The sequence below is a fragment of the Bos indicus x Bos taurus genome, chromosome 7, assembly GCF_003369695.1.
Source record: "Bos indicus x Bos taurus breed Angus x Brahman F1 hybrid chromosome 7, Bos_hybrid_MaternalHap_v2.0, whole genome shotgun sequence".
NCBI lineage: Eukaryota > Metazoa > Chordata > Mammalia > Artiodactyla > Bovidae > Bos > Bos indicus x Bos taurus.
The window spans coordinates 94116291-94140590 of NC_040082.1; the positions used below are offsets into that span (position 1 = coordinate 94116291).

At 55.8% G+C, this 24300-nt stretch overlaps 1 protein-coding gene across 19 annotated transcripts; it reads right to left on the reverse strand.

The window, feature by feature from the left end:
• Positions 1-201: 201 nt before the first annotated feature.
• PNPLA6 (patatin like phospholipase domain containing 6) lies at positions 202-24271 on the reverse strand. Of its 19 annotated transcripts, none has more exons than XM_027547604.1 (35): positions 24181-24271; positions 23968-24045; positions 23012-23073; positions 22588-22675; positions 22332-22414; positions 22050-22147; positions 19928-20068; positions 19680-19839; positions 19110-19190; positions 18767-18895; positions 18326-18406; positions 18066-18237; positions 17430-17513; positions 16773-16882; positions 16469-16636; positions 16304-16381; positions 11119-11324; positions 10748-10879; positions 10549-10672; positions 10064-10177; positions 9717-9792; positions 7365-7508; positions 7085-7148; positions 6639-6807; positions 6263-6445; positions 5977-6095; positions 5629-5785; positions 5209-5325; positions 5050-5119; positions 4500-4616; positions 2403-2704; positions 1104-1220; positions 844-949; positions 633-742; positions 202-531 (listed from the first exon to the last, which is right to left on the reverse strand). In XM_027547604.1, exons 3-35 carry the CDS (start codon positions 23036-23038, stop codon positions 427-429), a joined length of 4032 nt encoding a protein of 1343 aa, XP_027403405.1. In that variant the 5' UTR covers positions 23039-23073; positions 23968-24045; positions 24181-24271; the 3' UTR covers positions 202-426. The 19 variants fall into 19 exon arrangements, with proteins under 19 accessions (XP_027403405.1, XP_027403406.1, XP_027403404.1 ...); XM_027547605.1 differs by having other exon boundaries at positions 23283-24045; XM_027547603.1 differs by having other exon boundaries at positions 23012-23197; positions 23283-24045.
• Positions 24272-24300: the final 29 nt, after the last annotated feature.

Genomic DNA, 24300 nt, shown 5'->3' on the forward strand with positions numbered 1-24300 from the left:
ATCTGCAGGCCGTGTGGTCCAGAGCCTGCACTGAGTGGGACTACAGGCCACTCCCACTGGGAGTGGGGGATGTTCAGCCCAAGGCTGGGAGCACTGGTCACTGTGACAAGCTCAAGGCTGTTTTCAGTGCCAGCCTCCACCATCCTGAGCATGGAAGGCGGAGTGAGGTGCCCCCTGAACCCAAAGATGACATAAGGCCACTTCTAAGAGGGGAAGGTTTATTGGTGTGACTGATCGAGGGTCATCAGTGCAGTGCTGCCCCTCCCCCATGCCAGGGAGGGGGGACAGGCCAGTCCAGTGTGTGGGCCCTGGGGGTCAAGGGGGACCCAAAGGGCCACAGGCATAGCAGCAGGCAGAGGGGGAGTGAGCCACCCCCATAGGGCTCACCCCTTGTCTAGCTCAAGGCAGGGACCCCTCTGGAGGTCCTCAGGTATCTGCAGCAGGGCTGGAGGGTTCCTGCGGCAGCCAGCGCCGGTGCCGGAGGATCGACTTCTCCTCCTCCTGTGGGGACAAGGGGTGGCCCCCCACGCCCTGCATGTGTCATCACACAGCCCAGGCCGGGGGGGCACATCAGCAGAGTCTCCCCACTGCGCGGGCGGTGGGGAGGGGGGCCCGGGCCATCCTCCTCTCACCATCTCCAAGGCAGTGCTGGGGCTTGCGCCCTCCGGAGAGCCCCCTTCGTCCCGTGAGCACTCAGGGCCCGCGTCCTCCTCATACTCCGTCAGACAGTCCGACTCCTCCCCTGGAATGGCGTGGGTGAAGTTGACGCGGCTCAGGACTGGTCTGACCTCTCCGGCCACGTACATCATCCCCACCCTCCTAGGGTGGCCCTCGGTCCCTCACCATCAGCACAACCGTCGGAAACCGAAACGTAGCTCGTGGTGGGCGGCTCGATCCGGGACACTATCTCCGCCAAGTCGGTGAAGCCAGAGCTGGGGAAGGCGAGCACCTGCCGGGTAATGTGGATGAGGCTCTCGGCGGTCATCTGAGGTGTGTGTGTTCGGGGGGTGGGGGTGGGGTGGGCCGGGGTCCAGAGGGAACTGGGGTTGGGGGGGAATCTGTTGTCAGAGGGGCCCTGCTGATGGAGGAAGGCGCAAGCTTACGTCTGCACGGCGGCTCTCGTTCAGGTCGGCAGACCACCGGTCTGTGAGCATCTTTTCAATGATGTCGCCCCGGCTCCAGCCCCCAAAGACGGTCGATCCATACTGGTAGCCCACATCCTGCAGGAAATGAAGGGGGCTTGGGGCCATGTGTGCAACCCCCAGAATGTTCCTCTCTGCTTATCCCCACCATGCCTGCTCCTCCCCTGGCCCCTCAGAAGCCTGCTGCTCTGTAGGACCTGGCATTTGAGACTACATAAAGTTCAGACTTGGGTGTACTTAGCACACTCACCCCCATGTCCTGTGATCCTGTGCCCCTACCAAACATTACTAATCTGTCTTAGCACATTTCTTTCCCAACTCAGCCCCACGGAGTGTGTCAAGTGTCAAAGGACAGGTGGCAGTGTGTAAGCTTATTTCAAGCTCTACAATTAAGTATTAGTCGTTCAGTCATGCTCGACTGTTTGTGACCCCATGGACGGTAGCCCACCAGTCCCCACTGTCCATGAAATTCTCCAGGCAAGAATACTGGAGTGGGTAGCCATTCCCTTCTCCAGGGGGTCTTCCTGACCCAGGGATGGAACCTGGCTCTCTGGCACTGTGGGCAGATTCTTTACCATCTGAGCCACCAGGGAAGCCCTTGCAAATATGTGCTATACCCCTAAATATCACCATCTCCCATGCCCACTACAGACATCACTAATCCATCATGGCTTGCCTTCCCAGTGAGCCTGGAAAGGGCATCAAACATTTTTTACTCAGCGCACTGGACAGGCAGCTACTGATGCTTTCTTTTTTCTCTTTTTGGCTGCACTATGTGGCAGGCAGGATCATAGTTCCCCAGCCAGGAATTGAACCCACGCCCCCTGGAGCAGAAGCTCTGAATCTTAACCACTGGACCAGGGAAGTCCCCAGCTACTGACCATTTTCTCTTGGCATGCACTAAGATCCATTTTTCTGGACCAGTGGCACATTACACACTACTGCATTCAGTGCATCACAAACCTGTGGCAGACATTACTAACTGACCATGGTGTTTATTCCCACCAACACAGAAATGGTGTTAGAAATCTCTACACTGTGCTTCAGGCCGCGCAACTTGCCTGGTAGTTGATATATAGCGCATGTGCAGCCACGCCCCCTTGTGACACTCATTGTAGACATCACTAATGGATTACCGTTCTATTCCCCCTAGATCCCAAACAAAGCCCTAGACTATTTCCCCTTCTGTGGTTTTGGGCTTTCAGAAGTAAAGGTCTACCGGCCCACCACACTGTCACCAGGTGGCTCTCACCAACTCACATAGATCTGGTCGAACTTCCCGAAGTCCATGGTCTTGAAGCAGTCGATGGGTGGGCGCAGGTACTCACAGTAGGAGCTGGACTTCACAACCTCCAGCTGTCGCACGCAGGACACGTAGGCCAGGCGAGACTGGATCTCTGCCATATCTGGAACCTTGATCTTGTCTGCCCAGGGATTCAGCCGCTTCCACAGAAGCCACCAGCCAGACAGGCTGTCCCCGTATGTGCTAAGGTCTGTCTCGTCCTGGCTCCCCACGTCGATGGCGATGACTGTCTTGGCACCCATGCTGCGGGCGATGTCCGCTGTGGGGCCAGGGAGTCAGCTGGGGGCTCCCCACCAGTACCGGGGCAGGGAAGATCAATCCAGTCCCACAAACACCATCACTCACATGGTCATGCTAAAAAACCATGTGAACGACATGTAGGCATGCAAAGGGGTATGTATGGATGGATGTAGAGGCTGATGATGTGTGGGAAGTGGGGTTGGGTGTTGGCGCTTTGGGGTTTGGGGAACCAGGGCCAAGGGAATGGAGAAGATGGAGCACAGGGACAAAATCACTGTGGAAAGACACACGAAGTCAGATGCATGGGGAACAGAGACATGGAAGGAGAGTGACAGAGAGAGAGAGTATAGTAAGGACATCAGGAAAGAAAGGTGAAGGGATCAGTCATGGAAACAGACAGTGGGTCTGAGATGCAGGGAGACAGTGGTGGAAGGAAACTGACAGGGAGATGTGGGAATAAAGACACCCAGAGAGGGACTTCCCTGTTGGTCCAGTGGTTAAGAATCCACCTTCCAATGCAAGGGACATGAGTTCGATTCCTGGTTAGGAAACTAAGATCCCACATGCTGCAGGGCAACTAAGCCCTTGTGCCACAACTGGAGAAGCCCCATTGCACTGCAACTAGAGAAAGTCTAAATACCTCACCAAAGAGCCCACATACCACAATGAAGACCCAGAGCAGCTAAAAACAAAAAAAGATACCAGGAGACACAGCCAAGGGAAGAGAAACACAGGGGACCAGAGATAGCAACAGAGACAGGTGGGAGAAAGAGACAGAGATCAGTGGCCAGAGATATGGAAGGATAGAGAATCCAGGTAGAATAAGAGACCTCAAGACTGAGGCAAGACAACAAAGAGCTGGTTCAAGGAGATTCAGGGGAGCAGGATGGATAGGGGAAGGGGTGGGGTGATGGCACAGTGTGTGTGGGGTGCTGTGGTCACAGTCTGTGTGCCCCACTGAGGGTCTCTGTGTGTGGGGGTGCCTATGGACAGGTCCTATAGCCATGCCCATTCCCCAAAGACACCTGAGTCTCCATCAGACTGCTTGTGTCCCTCACAAGTTTTTGTGTGTGCACGCGTGCCGTATGCACCCTTATCAGATATATGCAACTCTTGTCTGTATGTTTGTGAATACACCCACCTCTGGGTGGGGTATACCTCTGTACACACACCCAGTACTGTTTGTATTCCTTTCACATGGCCCTAGATCAACGTCTGTGTATGTTTCCTTGTGCGTCCAAGCATGCCTGTCCATCAGAGTTTGTACACACCTGCTCACGTGAATGTGGTTGTGTGAGTGCATGTATCTATTTGGACTGCCTGTGCCAGAGTTGGCAAACCATAAAAGGCCAGAGGAAAAATTATTTTGGCTTTTTAGGCCGTGTGGTCTCTGATGCAGTTATTTGACTCTGCTGCACAGACACAGCCACAGACAAAAGGTTAATGACCGGGAGTGGCTGTGTGCCAATAAAACTTTATTTATAAAATCAGGCAGGGGGCTGAACTTGGTGTGCAAGCGAACTGTGTGGATCCCTGGCTTATGGGACCTCAAGCGTCTGTGTAGCCAGCATAGGTGTCTACTTGTGTTTGCACGCTTCTGTGTGTATGGAATTTTAAGTTGCAAATGCCCCTGTCTCTTGTCTGCATGCTTCAAGTCAGCAGGTGTGAGAGAAAGCTGGTGGTGGAGGCACCCCACCCATTTGTGTGTGTATGTGCATGTCCAGCACAGCACATGCGTGCATCCTACACATGCACATACCAGCTGTGAGCTCGCCCGTGTGTCCACACAGGGGGATGAGCAGGTGGCTACTTGCCTGGCAGGTTGTTGATGTAGCCGCCGTCCATGAGGAGGTGCCCATCCTTGGGGTCGCACAGCGGCGGCAGGTAGCCCGAGAGAGTCATGCTGGCACGCACGTATCGCCACAGGGAGCCTGCCCAGCGGGACACACAGACACAGACACGCACAGGCACACTCAGACGCACTCAGAGGCCCGGCCAGCCCCGTGGGCTCGCTGACCTGGCACGTTGTTGACGAAGCACCCATCCACCAGCAGGTGCCCGTCCCTGGGGTCGCAGAGCGGGGGCAGGTAGGGGCAGTAGGAGGCACTGGCCCGGACGTAGCGCCACACGCAGCCTGCGGGGACGGGGGGTGAGGGGGTGAGGCGCCCGACAAGTCTCCCAACCCCCCCGCCCTCCCCAGGACAGACATACCTGGGGCCCTCTGGGGCATTAGTGGGTGACGGTTAGTGCTCAGCAATCAGGCCAGGAGGGATGGTCACTCATGTTAACAACTTGGCTGCCCCCCCAGCACCCACTCCCCAAACGGCCCCAGTGGTTGTGGTTGGGCCGCCTGGGGGCACGCACCATCTTTGTGGACACGCATGGCTGAGGAGGTGATATCCGTGGTCACATTGAAGTATGGCAGCCACAGGTCCTGCAGGAACAGGGACCGCGATCCAGGAGGACTGGGTACGCCTATGGGGAGGGGTAGGGGTGGGGGGGGGGCATGGGGGAAGTATGTACCTCGATCTGCTTGTCCTGGAAGACACGGTGGATGCTGCGGTTGAAGGCTGACCCCGTGAACATGGAGGTGACGGGGTAGGTGAGGTCCAGTACAGGCTCCAGCACCGAAGTCATGCTCTAGGGGTGAGGAGCGAGCTGGGGTCAAACAGGAGTTACTTGGGGGTCACTGACTAGTAGGTCTTTAAGGGTCTTGATTGTTCTAGCTGGGAGCTGGGGGCTAGGATCACTAGCCTGGAAGTCACAGGGGTCATCCAAGGTCCTGGAGGTATCTCTATAAGCATCTGGATGGGCTTCACAGGATTAAGTCAGGGAGGGTCAGGAGAAGTCCAGAAGCCCCTCTGAGGTCAGGTTTTTCAGGGTGCTCCTGGGGTGGGGGGACCCTTCCCCATCACCTCCCCACCCCTTCCCCATAACGCACACCTTAGCCCACTCCCGGGCCCGCTGTTTAGTGCGGCTGGCGCTCCGCTCCTCGGCGTACAGGGCCCCGATGAAGGAGCCGATGGACGTGCCACCCACCAGGTCAACGGGGACCCCCGCCTCCTCTAATGCCTTCAGCACCCCGATGTGTGAGCAGCCCCTGCACGGTGGAGGAGACTCAGTGACTTGCTGGGGATCCCCTAAGCCCCACCCCCAGGAATCTCCTCCAGTCTCCACCACCAGCAAGGAACGTGGTGCTAGCCGAGTCCCTGTGGGATCCTGCTCAAGGAGTCAGCTCCACCCCTCAAGGCACCTGGTCCCGCCCGTGCCGGCACTGACCGCACCCCTCACCTGGCTCCGCCCCCGCCCAGCACCAGGGCGATGGTGTTGCCCGTGAGCACCCGCGCCAGGCGGGAGAAGTCGCTGTGCCGGTCTGCGCGCCTCGAGAAAACCTTCTCATAGAGCTCATGCTGGTATGAGGGGAGAGAGACACGGCGTATAAGGATTGGGGTGTAAGAGGCACCCTCTGGACCTTCAACACACCGCCACGCCCCTCTGGCCTCTAAGCCATGCCCCTCCACTAGCCACGCCCCCGAAGGGTTCTGCCAGTGGACCTGCGCCCCACAGCACCCCTCACCAGCTTGGCCGGGCTGCGGCGTGAGAAGAGGCGGCGCGGACAGCGCAGATGCAGGTGTCCCGAGCACCAGCTGCGCATGTTGAGCCACTCCACAGTGCGTGTGGGGCCTGCGCCCTCCTCGCGGTGCAGCAGGACCAGCTGCTTGAGGGCGCGCACTGCCGTGTTCTCCAGCATCTGCTCCAGCTGCATGGGGGGGTGGGAGTGAGGAGGACTGAAGTCACTCTCACCGGTGGTTTCCTCCTCGCCCCCCACAGCTGGCCCCCTGGGTTCCTGGCCACCTAGCCCCAATGGTGAAGGTGCACATGGCCCGGCACAGGCACCCAAGGGCCTGGGGCGGGATCCCAGGGATAGGGGTCACTGTGCCTGGTCTCCGGACCTGGCCAAGTGTGGGCTCCTGGTCGCCCAGCCCCACGATGAGGATGCAGTCGGCCTGACGCAGGCAGCGCACAGTCCAGGGCGTCAGCGATGTGTCTGTTTGGTAGAGCACGATGCGGTGCGTGTCCTCCTGCTGGGCCAGCCACCCTGACAGCCGGAATTCTTGGATGCTAGGGTGGGAGTGGGGAGGGTCATCTTGGGGCTGGTCAGGGGTCTGTGCCCTCAGAGACCATGTAGCTCCACTGCTGTGGGGACGTGGATGTGGACATTCAAGGCCTAGACATGACTGCATCCTCTAGGGACCAATTCACCCCACTGTCTCCCCAGTGGCCAGAGGGATGGGGGCCCACGCTCCTTGTTTCACAGCCTAGAACTCAAATGAAACTGAAGGAATCCTACGTTCTGAGCTCATCCCTGTGCTCCCCGTCCCCATACCCCAACACACACCTGTCCAGTGCAGAGGCCCCCAGGCGGGCCCGGATGATGTCACTGTTGAGGAGGAGCGTGGGGCCTGGAGATGGATGAGTGAGGAAGGGTGTTTAGGAACCTGGGCCAACAGAGGTGGGGCCTCTCCCATGAGAGAATACCACCTACTTGGCTTACAGGGCCTTGTTCCAGCTCCACCCCCACCCTGACCCACCAAGGCATTTCCATTCCTTGACCGATGCCCCACCCACACGCGCCTTGCCCCACGCAGACCAAAGGCCTGCCCTTGCCCACGACTGACCAATGGCTTGCAGAGCGTGCTGCAGCTCCAGCATGAAGGCCACCATGGGCACCTCGGCACACACAGGCAGCACTGCCACTGTTGACAGGTTGCTGGCGGGGTTGGTGAGCTCCGAGTGAGGGGGGACACCTAGTCCCGAGCCTGCTGAGACCCCAAAGGATGGTATTTGCTGTGCGGTCCTGTGTTTGGAAAGGTCAGCTCTCCCCTACCTTCTCAGAAATCCCTTCTCCTTGTCCCTCAGCTGAGGCTTAGTGACGCCATACTGAAGATCATGGTCTCAATCCTCGTCCCACAGCCTCAACCACTGTCCTTGATAAGATGTGGTTATCTGACCCTCAGTTTTGGCCCAGTCTCCTCAGGGGGATCCATTACACAACTGTATAACCCTTTCTGTTTTCCACTCTGCCTACATGGACTTGATCTGTGCCCCTACCCATTCTCGCCTGGGCGGGGTGGGGCGGGGGGTGTCTCTGTCCACTAAGAGGACTTGAACACAGAACTAGACTGAGATAAAGATGTTTCTGACCCACCTATTGCATCTCAGCTTCTCTGCATACACCTTAGACTAAAACATCGACCCCATCTCTTGATCAGACCTCTCACTGCCTCTTCTCCACCAATTCCTATAACAGTTCTGTTGTTGTCGTTCAGTTGCTAAGTCATGTCCGATTCTTTGGGACCCCAAAAACTGCAGCATGCCAGGCTTTCCTGTCTTTCACTATCTCCCAGAGTTTGCTCAGATTATAACAATCTAAACAAGTTCAAATGCCTTTCTGGTTGCTACAAGACTTGCCCTGGCCCATTCCTCCCCCTCACTCACTTTCCCCCTTAAAGTGTTTCAACACCACCAAACCCTTTCGGAGTCTTGTCTTGTCCCATCTCATTTATCAAGTCTCTGCTCATTGTCCTCAGAAAAGCCTGCCTCCTTAGGTTAGTCACGCCCCAGCAAGACTCTCGTTTTCTACACAGTACCTTAACTGACATTGTACTCTTTCTTTGTATTTTAAAAACTGTTATCTTGCAAGCCAAGCCATAAGCCATTCTAGGGGCTTTGTCTGTCTTGTGTACTTTCCCACCACCCTGCACACTGCAGGATGCCCAGCACACACTAGATGCTCACTAGAAACTGTCTTCGTAGCATCACAGAGAGGTTCTCAGGGGTCTGAAATTTTTAAAGTCCCTGCCCCATAGCTGCCCCAGAATCACATCAAGGGTGTCCTGCCAACAGAGTGGGAGTGAAAGTGTACTTGGGCACAGAGTGTAGGACTAGGGGGAAAGTCTGTCGGGGAAGACTCTGGGTGTAGGGATGATTCGTTGCCATGGCTCACCTTGGCCCCACCCAAGAGATCCAGGTGTCAGGGCTGACTGGGCAGAAGCCCCCAGGCGAAAAAGGAAAGTAGAGGTTGCCTAGGCTAGTCCAGGGTCAGGTCACCATAATTGAAAACCTCGGGCCCATATTTCTGCACGCCTCAAATCCGACCACTTCCCAGTGTATCCTAGCTGGGAAAATTCACCTCCCAGTATGCCCTGGAAGGGAACCACACCTCCCAGCATGCACTGAAACTGAGAAATACAACTCCCAGCATCCACCAGGACCAGGAACCACATCTCCCACCATGTTGGTAACCTATTGAAGTCACTTTCCAATATACCCTAGGCCCCAAACACCACCCCACAAACTACACTTCCCAGCACACGTTAGTCTAGGCGTTCCTTTTCTAGTAGGTGGACTCCATCCTCCAGCCAGCTCTGACACCCAGAACCGGGCTGCCCCTAAGACGCCCACCTCTCGTCATGACTGACGCTTTAGATTCCACTAACATCCATCCTAAAGGAGACCAGTCCTGGGTGTTCATTGGAAGGACTGATGCTGAGGCTGAAACTCTTTGGCCACCTCATGCGAAGAGTTGACTCATTGGAAAAGACCCTGATGCTGGGAGGGATTGGGGGCAGGAGGAGAAGGGGACGACAGAGGATGAGGTGGCTGGATGGCATCACCGACTCGATGCACATGAGTTTGGGTGAACTCCGGGAGTTGGTGATGGACAGGGAGGCCTGGCGTGCTGCGATTCATGGGGTCGCAAAGAGTCGGACACGACTGAGCGACTGAACTGAACTGAAGCAGCCCTGGCTCCAGGACTCCGTTTCCCGGCATGCCCAGGAACCCGAACTTCATCCCCCAGCATGCACTAGAACTCGGATTGCCATTTCCTGCTTCAAGCTCCACCCAGAGCAGGTTATACGCCGGACTCCACCTCCCAGCATGCCCTAGGCTCAAGGCTCCCTCCCCCAGCACGTTCTGCGGCGTTGGACTACATCCCCCAGTATTCCCGGGCGCTTGCAGGCTCCCACCTGGGAAGGGTCCTCGCAGCTGCTGCAAATTCCCCAGAATCTTCTGACTCAGCAGGTGGATGAGGCGGGTCACGACCTGGGGCGTTGGAGGCCGGCGGTCCAGTTAGACTGCAGGAGCAACTCTGCGAGTACCACTTTTTCCTTCTTGACCAGGGCGCCTGGGTCCGTTACCTGGGCCCCACCCCACGAGCCCCGCCCCTCACTTGGAGGCTTCAGCTCCTCCCTAGGGCTCCATCTGCACCCGAACCCCCTCCCCACCCATTAGGCCCCGCCCTCTCTAGGGCCACACCCCCACTCATCTGTCCCATCTCCATTAGGAGAACAGCCCCCAGCCCAACGAGCTGCACCTGCGGGTATCGACGTTTGATGTGGCCCAGGGTGCCCTCGGGGAGTTTGGCCAGCTCTGTGTCGCGCACCGCGTGCACCGTCGTGGCACGTGGCTGCCTTGTCAGCGCCTCCACCTAGGGGATCGCGTGTGTGACCAGGGCTGAATGAGCCAGGAGGCTGATAGGTAAGGGGAAGACCGACTGTGGGTGCAGACAGAAGGCGGAACGAAGCCTCGCTATCCATCTCCGAGCTCGGGGAAAGAGAGGCCAGGAGAGGGTGCCACACCGGGTGAGGGTCCCTCACTACGCTGATGAGGTTGCCCCCATCTCCCCGCCCCATGGAAAGCAGTTGGAGAAAGTGGAGTACAGAAGGTTAGAGGCGGGGGGTGGGGGGGGGTGCTGCGCGTTTAGTGCCCCATCCTGTTGTCTGGGATGAAATATATGTTGGGGGTGGGGGGAACCTGGACTGGAAGAGGTTAGAGATCAGTGGGTGGGGCCACGCTCACCACTCCTATGAGATCCCCGCGGCCGTACTCGCCCACCAGCTCTTTTTTGCCGCTGCCCCTCTGAATGACACTACGCAGCCGCCCGTTGAGCACGATGTAGGTGCAGTCTGAACGGTCTCCCTGCCTGCGGTGGGGGTGCGGGTGTCAGAGTAGGAAGGTAGGCAGGACCTGAAGGAAGAGGTAGGGGCGGGGGCTGCACCTGTACAGTGCGCGTCCCGCCTCCACCGCTGTCCAGTCGATGGCGAAGTCCATCTGGCGCACGAAGGGCGACATCCTGGCGGCCACGGTTTGTGCGGCGCTCAGCACCACGCTGGGCTGTGCACGCATGATCCTGCAGGCAAAGGGCAGGGGCGCATGGGCCTGGGGGCGCCCAGGAACAGCCGATAGGGAGTGTTGAGTTGGGTGATGGCCTGGGGGGTGGGACAGGAAGGGCTCAAAAAGTGAAAACGGCTTTTCAAGTGCCGTTGAAAAGTGTGGAGGGTCAGAGGCATAGCCTCATGTAGGGCAGAATGGAGTTGGTCGGGGAACCCCCTGAGTCACCCCCGCCCCAACATCGGGCCCAGGATGTACTCGTAGAAGTTGGACTTGGAGATCCGCAGGAAGGTACAGTCACGCTGGGCTCGAAGCGTGAAGATGAGGGGCTCGCCGGTGAGCACAGCCAACTGTCCCACTAGCTCCCCGGGCTGTACCACGAACAGGCACACGTCCTCGGCCTTGTCGATCATGCGCTGGTACACGTGCAGACTGCCCCACAGCACAAAGTGCAGGCTCACATCCTGTGGGAGAGGGGCCAGGAGATGGGCATCCGGGCAACACTCCACCCACAGCTCGGGTCTGTGAGCTCGGAAAAGGTTAAGGAAAGAAAAGTTGGAGGTAGTGAAGGCCCTCCATAGCACTGAGCTGAGCAGCACATGTATTTATATTCCCATTCAGCACCCACAGCTGCTGCTGCTGCTGCTGCTAAGTCGCATCAGTCGTGTCCGATTCTGTGCGACCCCATAGACGGCAGCCCACCAGGCTCCCCCGTCCCTGGGATTCTCCAGGCAAGAACACTGGAGTGGGTTGCCATTTCCTTCTCCAATGCATGAAAGTGAAAAGTGAAAGTGAAGTCTCTCAGTCGTGTCTGACTCTTAGTGACCCCATGGACTGCAGCCTACCAGGCTCCTCCGCCCATGGGATTTTCTAGGCAAATGGAGTGGGGTGCCAGATGCTGCTAATAGATCACCCATCGCAGCCCAGATTAAGAGGCAGGAATTCTTTTCAACAGGGTCAGCAAGAGGCTGGGAAGACCGGCTACATAGGAGCATGGCTGAGCTTAGGTCCTCTTTGCTTGTGCTGGGCAACTGCATAGCTACATGGAAAGGAACAAAGTTGCAGCCTCACCTTTCATCATGTCAAAATGGATCAAAGACATGAATGTGAGAGCTTAAACTATACAACTCTAAGGAGAAAACACAGGAGTCAATCATGGTCACACTGGACCGTGGACGCAATGGAATCTTGGATATGATACTAAAAGCCCAAGTGACAAAATGAAAAACGGATAAACTGGACTTCATCCAAGTTAAAAACTTTTGAGCTTCAAAGGGCACTATCAACTGAAAGGAAACCCACAGGCTAGGAGAAAACATTTGCAAATCATATATCTGCTAAGGGTCTGCTATTCAGAATATGTGAAGAATTTTTACAACTCCACACTAAAAAGACAACACAATTTTAAAAACGGGCAAAGGCTCCAAATAGACGTTTCTCCAAAGGATGTATGAATGGCTAGTGATCCTATGAAGATGCTCAACATTACAAATCACCACATGATGCATGCTAAGTCATGTCCTACTCTTTGTGACACTATGGACTGTAGCCTGCTAAGCTCCTGTCCATGGGATTCTCTAGGCAAGAATACTGGAGTGGGTTGCCATTTCCTTCTCCAGAGTTGCCCTATGACCCAGCAACTCAACTCTAGGACACAATGAAAATATATCCACACAGACATGTGTACATAATGTTCATACCTGAATCACGCTATTATGCATACTAGCCAAAAGGTGGAAATAACTCAATGTCCATCAGAAGATGAACTGAGAACCAAAATGTGGTTCATTTCTATGATGGAATAGTATTCAGCTGTAATGGAATCGGAGAAGGCAACGGCAGCCCACTCCAGTACTCTTGCCTGGAAAATCCCATGGGCAGAGGAGCCTGGTAGGCTGCAGTCCATGGGGTCACTAAGAGTCAGGCATGACTGAGCGACTTCACTTTCACTTTTCACTTTCATGCATTGGAGAAGGAAATGGCAACCCACTCCAGTGTTCTTGCCTGGAGAATCCCAGGGACAGCGGAGCCTGGTGGGCTGCCCTCTATGGGGTCGCACAGAGTCGGACACGACTGAAGCGACTTAGCAGCAGCAGTAATGGAATAAGGCACTGACACATGCCACAACATGGGTGAAGCCTGAAAACATCATACTACGGGAAAGAATCCCAGACACAAAGGGCCACATATTGTTTGATTCCATTTATATGAAGTGTCCAGAACAGGCAAATCTATAGAAACATAAGATCAGTAGTTGCTTAGGGCTGCGGCTGGTTAGGAGGTAGGAGATCGATGGCTTTAGAGTGTGGTGTTTCTCTTTAAAGGGATGTTCTCAAATCGACAGTGGTTATGGTTGCACAACTCTGAATATACTAAAAACCACTGAATTGTACTCTTCAAATGGGTGAACTGTATCATGTGTGAATTACAGCTCTAAAATTATCACACACACAAAAAAAATCCCCTTTGGGGAGTTCGCTGGTGGTCTAGTGGTTAGCATTTGGCACTTTCACTACTGAAGCCAAGGTTCAATCCTTGGTCAGGGAACTGAGATCCCACAAGCTGACTGGTGCAAAACAAAACAACAACAAAAAACCCCTTTGTTCTCAATTCCTGTGTTCTGCTCCAACCTTGTTGGTTTTCCTTTGTTTTCCAGATGGGACAGCTCCACTACAGGACATCTGCACAAACTGTACCCTCTGCCTAAAATGTTCTTTCCTCCCCCTTGCACCTAGTTAATTTCTCTTTGTTCTTCCTACTTCACTGGAGGTCACTTCCTCAGAGACACTGCTCTGCCTAAATCAGAGGTTGTAGAACTGAGGACATCCCCTTTGTAGCACGAAGCCTATATGATTTAGCAACAATCTGTATCATCCTTTGAGTGAAAGGTCTATCTGTGAGCTTCTCAAGGGCAGGGGACCCCTGCTGGTGTTTTTTGGCCCTACAGCAAGCCTGCTAACTGCTGCTACTGCTGCTAAGTCACTTCAGTCGTGTCCCACTCTGTGCGACCCCATAGATGGCAGCCCACCAGGCTCCTCCATCCCTGGGATTCTCCAGGCAAGAACACTGGAGTGGGTTGCCATTTCCTTCTCCAATGCATGAAAGTGAAAAGTGCAAGTGAAGTCGCTCAGTCGTGTCCGACTCCTAGCGACCCCATGGACTGCAGCCCACCAGGCTCCTCCATCCATGGGATTTGCCAGGCAAGAGTACTGGAGTGGGGTGCCATTGCCTTCTCCACAGCAAGCCTGGGACACAGCAAATACCCCTCTCCCCTCTGGTTAGCCTGCCCAGCTGGACACCACTCTGTACCACCCTCTTAAGTAAGGAACTGAAACTGCCTAGAGACAGAAATGTTCCTTCCTCATCCAGCACACAAACCTGTACGACACCCCACAAAGCCCTGGTGAGCACCAAAACACTGCAAGGATCCTTGGGAGGGGTGGGGGACATACACACATGCTGGAACCTTCTAAGACAGAATTCCCAGCCTGGGTTTGGGATACAATGGGAGTGACTAGTATTAGGCTGCCATTCATCCTCAGATTGGGAAACATGTTTCCTCACCACCCCCCAACTGCAGGACTTCTCAGAGCTTTGAATATGCTAATGAGTTCACTGGGCACTTCCAAGAAGGACTAAAACAGCCCGTGTTCCCCAAACCTGTTGCACTCAGATCCCTTGTGATAGGGGTGTTCCGTGAAATATACTCTGGGAAATGTTTGTGGAAAGCAAGGTTTCTCAACGTTGGCACTACTGACATGTTGGACTGGATAATTCTGTTGTGGGGGGCTGGCCTGTGCCTTTTGCATCCCTGGTGTCTAGCCATTAGGTGACGGTACCACCCTCCCAAGCCAATCAAAAATGTCACCCTGTGGGACTTGCCTGGTGGTCCAGTGGTTAAGAATCCGCTTTGCAATGCAGGGGACACAGGTTGGATCTCTGGTTGGGGAACTAAGATCCTACATGCCGTGGAGCAACTGAGTCTGCACACCACAACTAGAGAGTCCATGCATCGCAACAAAAGATCCCACATGACGCAGGATGATCCTGTGTGCCACAACTAAGACCAGACACAGCCAGATAAATGAATAAGGAAATAAGTAAAACCTGATCTCAAAAACACTCAAGAAAAGCTTAAAAAAAAGTCTCCACGTGGCCAAATATCCCAGGGGGGTGGGCCAAACTGTCTCCACCTCGCCCACTGTGCATGGTTTGGGGAGGGGCACAGCAGACCAGCTTTGTCCCTAACAAAGTCCTGAAGACCCTGAGGAGCCTTTGATGGTTGCACACCAGCCTGGTATGTTAGCAGGCTGGGCTGGGCTGGGCTGGGCTGGGCTGAGTTGAGCCCAGCAGAGGTTTCCAGATAAGCAGGGCCCAGGGGCCCCTGCAAGGGCCATGATGTGACCACACTTCCTCAGCCGGGCCTTGAACAACTGCCACCAAATGTACTCTGCAGGAAGGAGCCCATTCTGCATTGAGCAGCTCAAAGTGACAATATAATCAAACTGATCATGTGATATAACAAATCAACTAGAATCTAATTAAAATAAAAACCACCATCGCCCAGCCAGCTAACAGCTGGGCCATCCCCTCTTCCAAGCGCAGACCTCCCTCTCCTGAGCCTGGGGTGCTGCTGCGGTTTCAGCACTTAAGTCATGTCACCCTTACTGTCACCTCCCCATCCTTCTGTCAGCACACCTCCCTCTGGTCACCCTTGCACACACCCTAGCAGCTCAGAACTGAGTACTTCCTGCTTGATCCTCACAACAGTTCCTGCAGGTAGTTATGAGCCACATACCCCCGACCCCATTCCACAGGTGGGAAAGATGAGAAGTTTCTATATGATTCACCCAAGGTCACCCAAGGGCTGCAACTCTGGTTCCCTCTCTAACCCTCCTCCCCTGTGCTCCCCAGCTGTGATGTCACAAAAGGGCCTCAGTTTCCCCATCTGGAGAATGGGCAGATTAGTGGTTTCCTCCACCTCCTGCGTGTCATCAAGGGGCAATGAAATCCAGCTCGTGGGGCTCATAGGGCTGGTTCCTGGCCTCCAGGCCAGATTCACACCCGCACCCATTTAGTGAGCCCCACCCACCCCCATCCCAGCAGGGACCTAGGATAAGAAATACAGCATCAGAATATGTTGTAGATTTCGAAGGTCAGAAAAATGGAGGTTGTAGGAATGGCCAAGGGCAGGGAAGAGAGATCTTGGGGTGGGGGTCCTAGTGTAAAAGGTTCAAGTTTGGAGGGGAAAGGTAAATAGGTCCACAGGACTTGGGGAGGGAGGGCTGGGGGTCAGAATCATAGGATCCAAAGGTCAGGGGTTGGAAATCACAGACTGAGAGGTCTACATGTAAGGTGAAAAGGCAAGGATCAGAGACCAGAGAGGGGGAGAGAGAGGTCTCGGGTCAGAGCTGCAGGGTCAGAGATCAAGGGTCAGACTCACCTGGTCCCCCTGGCGGGCGATGATGGTGCCAGCTTTGGCGTGATGTAGCAGAACTCGACTATTCAGAAGAGTGGGGTCCTGGTGAGGAAGGATAGGGGCTTGAGACAGCCCAGCGATGCCTACCACCCCCCTTACCTGGTCCCCTAGATGCCCTGGGCTGCCCACCTCAATCTGCATCAGCTTGGCCAGCTCCTGCTTTGCTGCCTCAAAGATGCTGCTTGTCTGGCGGCCCTGGTAGGGCCCGAAGGGGCAGCTGCCGGAGGCCGACTCGTCCTCACAATAGCTGTACTCACAGGCGCCTGCTGGCTGCTCCCGGGGCTCCTGACTGGGAGTCTGTGGGGGAGGGTCTGTGACCTCCATGCTCCCCCCAAACCTTCCTCCTTGGGAGACTCCACCTGTGGCTAGGCCAGGGTTCCAGGAGGGGATTGGAGTCAGGAGGCAGGGGCAGGGGAAGAGGACAAGGCCCTACCCGAGCTGAGGCTGCCTGGAACCCTCCTGAGGCCTCTTCTTGCAGGGACACAGAGATTCGGCCCCGTTCATATGCCATGTCGAAGTCTGAACGGGGCCCACCCTGCAAGCCTGCGGTGGATGAGGGGCAATAAATGCAATAAAGATCAGAGTAACCATAGTGGGAATCTAAGCAAACACTATCTACATAACGTTATCCCGGGCAGCAGCCGGAAAGACATGGACTAATCCATCGCCTCTCTCTCTCCCTTGCAACCCTTCTCACTACAGTGCGGAGAGCACCATCTCAACAAGGACCCACAGAAAAAAAGACATGAGAAATGCTCCCAATATTCCTATTTCGTGGATGAGAAAAATCAAGACTGGGAGGCAGATGGACTTCCCTGGTGACCCAGTGGTTAAGAATCCTCCTGCCAATGCAGGGTACTATTCCTGGTCCAGGAAGATCCCACATGCCTCTGAGTAACTACTAAGTTACAACTACTGAGTGCACACTCTAGAGCCCATGCTTTGCAATAAGAGACGCCACTGCCTGAGAAGCCCGTGCACCACAATGAAGAGTAGCCCCCTTGCACAGCAACGAAGACCCACTGCAGGCAAAAATAAGTAAATAAATGATATTTGATAGCCTCTCCCAGCTCCACCTGGTGCCCCAAACCTGAGATATCCACTGGCATGGAGATGCAGCGACTCAGCAAGGGGGCTGAGGAGGTTTCCAGGGATGTGGGCTTCACTGGGTCCCCTGGAGGAGACATATATTTAGGCTCCGGCCCCTCGGAGCCCCCAGGTCTACAGCTAGGATCAGAGGGTGGGGAACTGAAGGGAGCTTGAGGAGGGGTCAGCTCAGAGTTCCTGGGGACTGGGGGACTAGGAAAAGCAATTCCAATGGGCCCATGGGACTGAGGCCAGGGGTTCTGGGGGACTAGGCAGGAGGCAGACCTGGAGACCTAGTTGAAAGGGCTCTTGGGGGGCTGAGAGCTTCCGTGGTGGCTCAGATGGTAAAGAATCTGCCTACAATGCAGGAGACCTGGGTTCGATCCCTGGGTTGGGAAGATCCCCTGGAGAAGGAAATAGCTACCCACTCCAGTATTCTTGCCTGGAGAATTCCATGGACAGAGGAGCCTGGTAGGCTACAGTCCATGAAGTCACAAGGAGTCAGACATGACTAAAGTGACCAACACTTTCACTTTTGGGGGGCTGGGCAAGTTAGGTGGGAGTCCCTGAGGAACTGAGACAGGCACTGAGGGGCAGAGGCTGGGTCAACCTGAGCTCCTGGGGGCCAGGCAGCAGTCACCTTGGGTACCTCCAGTCCCGGGCAGTGGGGCCCCAGTGGGGTCAGACGGCCGGCCAGGGGTCTCCCTCAGCTCCTCTGAGGCCACAGTGCTGACCATCCGCTTGGAGCCACGCACTGGGCTGGTGCGGGGTGGGAGGCCCGGGCTAGGGAAGAGGCGCAGTGGCTGGATCTCCTAGGGGCAGACAGCATACTTGTGGCATGTCCGGGGGAGGCAGGCGTCACTCACCCCTCCAGCTCCTGGTGCTCTGCAGGCAACTCACATGGCTGAAGAGCTCATTGGTCAGTCCCAGGTAGTTGTGGAGTGCCAGGAAAGTGACCCGCTGCAACCTCACCATGATGATCTTCAGGGGCGTGGTCCGCAGAGGAGGGGGCCAAGGAGAAAGAGGGTGAGCCCCGGGAGAAAGTGGGGACCTAGCACTTGGAGGTGGGGCCATGGATGGGGAGAAGGAGAGGGAGCTAAGGTCAGAGGTCAAGATCAGAGCAGGAAGGGGCTGGGCAGGGCCATGGGAGCCAGGGAGAAACCCACAATCAGGTGGCAGAAGCCTGGGAAGATGGGGTGGAGGCGGCTCAGAGGAGGAGTTGGCGAGGTCTGGCTGCTCAGAGTTGATAAGCCCATCGTGAGCGCCTCTTGGCAGCTGGGTCCAGCCCCCAGGAGCCTGTGATGGGCGGGGGTCATAGAAGGAAGTGAACCGCCCACTCACCTGCACCACCCGCACCAGGCTCTCGGGGTACTTGGTGAATACCGCTGAGAAGGCCTCCACCGGCAGCCGCAGCACCGTGGAGTCTCGGGCTGCCCGGGCGGACACAGTGCGCTGTGGGTGCTGGTGACCCTGGGGGCACAGGGGGCACAAGGAGAGTCAAGGTCGGGGTGGTGAGAGCCCCCTGCCTGCTTCCCCTGGCCCCTTCCCAATGCCATTCCTTGAGGGACCCCTGGAAACATCAGAGACCCATCAGAGATGGGGGCTCTTGGGGTGACCCTCTCCTACCCAGTCTGGTGGGTGTGGCCTCCTACTGTCCCCACACCCCTCCGTACTGGTGACTCACAGTGATGACATCCAGTATGCTCAGGAGGCTGTTGACACTGTCCCCAGGAACCACTTCCTTCACCACACACTCCTTCCCGTCCTGAGACACACAAAGTGGGGTGAGCACTGCCCAGTGCTGCCCTTACCCTGCTGACCCACATCTTGCCCCCTGACCAAGCCACTAGCCCTCATTCTCATGTAGTCTGGTGATCGTTGACATCCTGACCCCATGAACCTTCCGACCAGCATCGCTAACTAGCCAGTGGCTGTGCTGACCACCCCAGAAGCCCCTGGGCATCCGTTCCTGACTCCTGCCTGTACATCTCATAAGGACCACCAACCTGGGGAGTTCCCTGGTGGTCTAGTGTTTAGGATTTGGTGCTTTCACTGCCATGGCCTGGATTTGATCCCTGATCAGGGAACTGAGATTCTGCAAGCCATGCAGCACGGCCCAAATTAAAAAAAAAAAAAAAAAAAGACCACCAACCCTGCTGACCAAAACCACTGTCTGTCCCGTGACCGTGGCACCCATGCTTGTCCTGCCACCCACCTTGTTGCCCCACAGAGCCCCCCAGGGTGGTACACTCACAGGCCCCGGCAGACAGAGCTCCAGGAGTCCATCCTGTACCACATAGATGCTTGCATCCGGCTGGCCAGGTCGGAAGACATAGTCACCCTGACTGAGCCGCTGGAAGACCATGTGGCGGCAGAGCTCCAGGAAGAGTGGCTTCTCAAAGTGGCCCAGCACCCTGGACAGGGAAGGTGGGGAATTGTGGATATGAGGAGGTCAGGTCAGCCCCAGCTCTGCAATGCCCCTGCCTGTACCCTGACACTGACCGGACATTCTTGAGCATGTAGAGCACCTCGGAGGGCAGGTGGGAGTTGGCCAGGTCGCCCTCGGTCAGGTCAGCCTCCAGCACAGCAGGCGGGGGCTCCTTCCGCTGCAGCGTGGGCGCCTCTTTCTGGATGCGCAGGATCCTGGTGGCAGGAGAGGGGGATGGGGACAGTGGGGAGCAGGAAGAAGGCTCAGGCAGACCTCAGATCCTCCTGCCCCCACAGAGCCCTTCCTGGAGTCCTTAGAGCAGGGGTCAGCAAACTCTGGCCCACTGGCCAAATCAGGCCAGCCACGCCAGCCACCTCCTTTTTGTCCATAAAGTTTTATTGGCACACAGCTATATTCATTCATTTACACATATCTGTGGCTGCTTTAATGATACAATAGCAGGATTGAGTCATTACATTACCGTTGTATGCAGCCTGCAAAGCCTAAGATGTGGCTCGAAAAAGAAGAAACTTGCTGACCCCTAATGTAAAACTCTGAGGTTGCCCTCCACTAGTCACAGGCTTCCTAGATGGAACCTCTCATTGGGCAGACTCCTGACATAGCTTCCAAGATACGAGCAGACCCCAGGAAAATCATCTATGTTCATCACGGCACTCCAGATATAGTCCATCAGCTGGCAATCACAGATTAGACTCCTGATACAGCCTCCCTCATGAAGGCAGACCCCTGGGGTAGCTTCTGTTATATCAGAAGACCCCAGATGCAGCCTCTCTGCTCTTTATAACAATCCCTGAGATAGCCCTTCCTCCCAAGCCTCAGACAGCCCCGAGAGAGCCTCTTGGATGGCTACAGAGGCTCTTGAGATAGCTCTGGTTACAGACAGAGAATCCAGATACAGCTCCTCTGCTGATCATGGACCTCAGATAGCTCTGCCCTGCAAGGCATAGTTATTACTGAGACAGTCCTTCCACTGGTTACAAAATGCTCAAGATAGACCCTCTAGAATGAGCTCAAACTGAGTTAAACTCCACAGAACAGAGGAATCGCACAGTGGTTCCCCTTCTGATCAGGAAGATCCTTGGGCTAGCCCTTATCTAGGTCACAGAGAAGTGAGATAGCCCTTTGAAGGTCATGGTGATATCAGGGTAGCTCCTCAAGGCTGTGCAGCCAATGAGACTGCCCCCCAGGAGTTGGACAGACCCTCAACTCATTGTGGAAGACCTAGAGACAGCCCTTCTGCTCAAGTCATAGAAAGTCATGGGATAGCACACCTACTGACTGTGGTCCGCCCTGGCATAGCGCCTCAGTGTGAAGAAACACTTGAGACAGACCTTCATGTAGACCCTACATTGTCAGGAGACCCCACAGCCAGCTCTCAGCTTAGAACGATCTCTGGGAGGGCCTTGCTCAGAAACCCCAAGGTAGCCCTTTTATGATGACATGTCCTGAGATGTCCTTCCTGTCTCAAGTGTGAAAAGATTCTTGAGATGACTCCTAGGGAACAGAAATCCCTGACGTAGTCTTCTTGTAGTAGAAGAACTGCAATGAAGGTGACATAGAGAGATGCTTTCTGATATAGAGGGACTGCTGAGATAACCGCCGGGGAACAAAAGGTAGAGACAACCCCTCCAGCAGGTCGCAGAAACACCCTGGAGTACCCTGGAATAAGCCCTCTCACGTGGGGAGATTTGACCAAGGCAAGACATCCAAGATAGCATTGTTGTTGTTTAGTTGCTAATTTGTGTCCGACTCTTTGTGACCCGATGGATTGTAGCCTGCCAGGTTCCTCTGTTCATGGGATTTTCCAGGCAAGAATACTGGAGTAGGTTGCCATTTCCTTCTCCAGAGGATCTCCTAACCCAAGGATCAAACCCACATCTCCTGCATTGGCAGGTGGATTCTTTACCACTGAGCCACCAAAGCCAGAGATAGTAACTGGGGATTAAATAAATCATAGATACTTCTGTAGTAGAGAAACATCACTGAGAGAGCCCTCAAGGAACAGAAACAGCCTGTCTGGTAGGGGAGAGCTCTGAAACAGTTCCACAGACGTGGAAAGACTCCTGAGACAGACAGTCCATAGGGTTCAAAGAAGCCTGAGATGCACGCTTCGGTGTGGGTTGATCACTCAAAAAGCCCTGAACATAGCCCCGGGTACATCCAGCACAGCCTTACTTCTTGGCAATGTTGAGCATCTTAAGTTTCTTCTTCATGCGTGGGCGGGAAGTGGTGGAGACGGAGGCGTCCACTAAGGAAGAAGTGGATTGTGACACCTGGGAGAATTAAGGGGGGTGGGAGTGAGAGGGATGCATCAACTGTCAGTTCAGACCCTAAGGAGGCGGGGGCAAATCCAAGGCCCTTAATCAAGGAGGGAGGCGGGCTTACTAAGAAGTATAACTAGGAAAAGGGCAGGGCCTCTGTGTGGCCAAAAGGAGCCCCAGAGGGTCCCAGACTTACCTTTCGCATGATCTTCCGGCCATAGAAAAGCACTTTGTCTCTCTTCCGGAATCGGTAACGGGGGCCGTCCGGGGCTGGAGCTTCTGGGGATAATAAGTGCGGAGAGGGGCATTCTGAGCTATACGCATACTCCGCGCGGCGAAAGATGGGGACGCTGCGTGCGGGCTCCAGCAAATCCCATCTCTACTGACTCACGGGCCCAGACATTTCACCTTCCCATCCCTCAACAGCCCCCAAAGGCCCTCCGGGTCCTCACTCGGCACTCGAAGCCTCCGCACCAGCAGCAGGATGAGCACGGCCGTGACCAGAACCGCGACTCCAGCCCCGATCATCATGCCCAGCACCTGCGGGACGAACGGCACAGGCTGCGCATCGCATACCGGCCCCGCCAAGCCTTCCCCGGGGGTCGGGACGCTTGGGACTCCATCCAACGGAGCCAAGTCCGCCCCGGAGATCACAGTCGGCTCGGCCCTCGACGTCCCCATCTGCAAAATGGGCCAGCGCGGCTCCCTCCCCGGGGGAGTCAACTCTTTCTGGAGGTTCGGCGGCCCGCAGTGCACGCCGGGAAACGTAGTTCAGCCTGAACAGACGCAGCCTAGTTATCGCGGGACCGCGCTGATGCGCGCTAAGCACGTCGGGAACCGTAGTCCCCGCGGAGGCGCACAACCTCCAACCCTTACCATTCCGGTTTGCAGCGGGGCGTCCATCTGTTTCTTCAGGCAGGGCTGCACGTCTGGCACTCCTGGGGAATGAGAAGCCGGAGCAACCCGGGCAAGTCGTCACTCTGGGCCGCCTCTCCCCTGCAGCAAGCCCTGCCCTCTTCTTACCCTTACTGCCGGGAGGTTTCTCTGCCGGCTTGGGGACGGCTGGAGGGTGGGGCAAATTGAGTTCGGGGCCCAAGCTAGGGAGTGAGGTGGGTTCCCGGGTCCCCACCAGGGTCTCCTTACTTACCAGGCCGGCCTGACGCCCCACTCGTCCAGCCCCACCCTGGGGCTGAAGGGCAGCCGGTCGGACACCTATTATCAGCAGCCAGAGAACAGGTTCCCCAAGGGGCACGGTTTTCTCCAGCAGGTGGCCCCCTCTTCAGGATCAATCCTGACCCGATCCCTAGGCCGCACCCCTGCACTCTCTGCGAACACTGGATGCCGCACCCCAGGGAAACCGGGCCCGAGTCATGGGGCTGGGGAGATGCCTGGCTCCCGCTGGAATGCTGCCAGGAGCGCCTTCACAAGGAGTCGTGATGCAATGACGAGGTCTCAGTAGCATCCTGGGATGCTTGGAGTGGAGTGGGCTCGCAAAGTGTTACTGGTTGATGCTGGAGATTTACTGTCACGTAATAGTAAAATTTAGGGGTTTTCTGATGGGACTCGGGGAACGAGGCTGGGACCATTGCTGGGAGATGTAACCAGGGACGCTGGAGTTACCAAGGGTCGATAGAAAGTTATCGAGATTGCGAAGCATGTAAGACTATCACTGAGAAAATCGGAACTGGTTGGGCACATCCCTGGAGTCGTTGGAGCGTGATACTGAAGAATGCTGGAATTATCACTGACTTTCCTGGGAAGCTGAGACTGTTTTGGCAACCTCAGAGGATTAATGGAAATCTGGGGTAGTCACTGGGCCCTTGAGACCGTACCTGGAAAATTCACAGGGGATTGGTCTTCTCCCACCCGAGGATGCACCTGGCTACCGGTGCGAAAACACCTGCCGGGAGCTGGGGGAGCGGGGTAAGAGTCAGGAAGTCGAGAGATACCGAGAATAGACGGAAGACAGATCTTAGGAAAGCCGAGGGCTCGCTAACAACCCGCGAAGGGATGTCCCTGCGGGTGCCAAGGAAACCCGGACTCACCCAGGAGCCGCAGCTGGGGTCCACCCTTCGCCAACTCCGTTAGCGTTCCGCCCAGCGCCGCAGACGCGGCCCCTTTAAATTATTCACCGCAGGGCGCGCCGCAGCCCCGCCCCTCGCCAT

Coding starts and splice junctions, on each gene's coding strand:
- PNPLA6 (XM_027547596.1), bottom strand. CDS start 22,816: ATGGGGACGTCGAGGGCCGAGCCGACTGTGATCTCCGGGGCGGACTTG. Junction 19,191..19,679: donor AGCTCTGTCTGCCGGGGCCT/GTGAGTGTACCA, acceptor TGTGTGTCTCAG/GACGGGAAGGAGTGTGTGGT. Junction 1,221..2,402: donor GGAAGTTCGACCAGATCTAT/GTGAGTTGGTGA, acceptor CATTTCCTGCAG/GATGTGGGCTACCAGTATGG.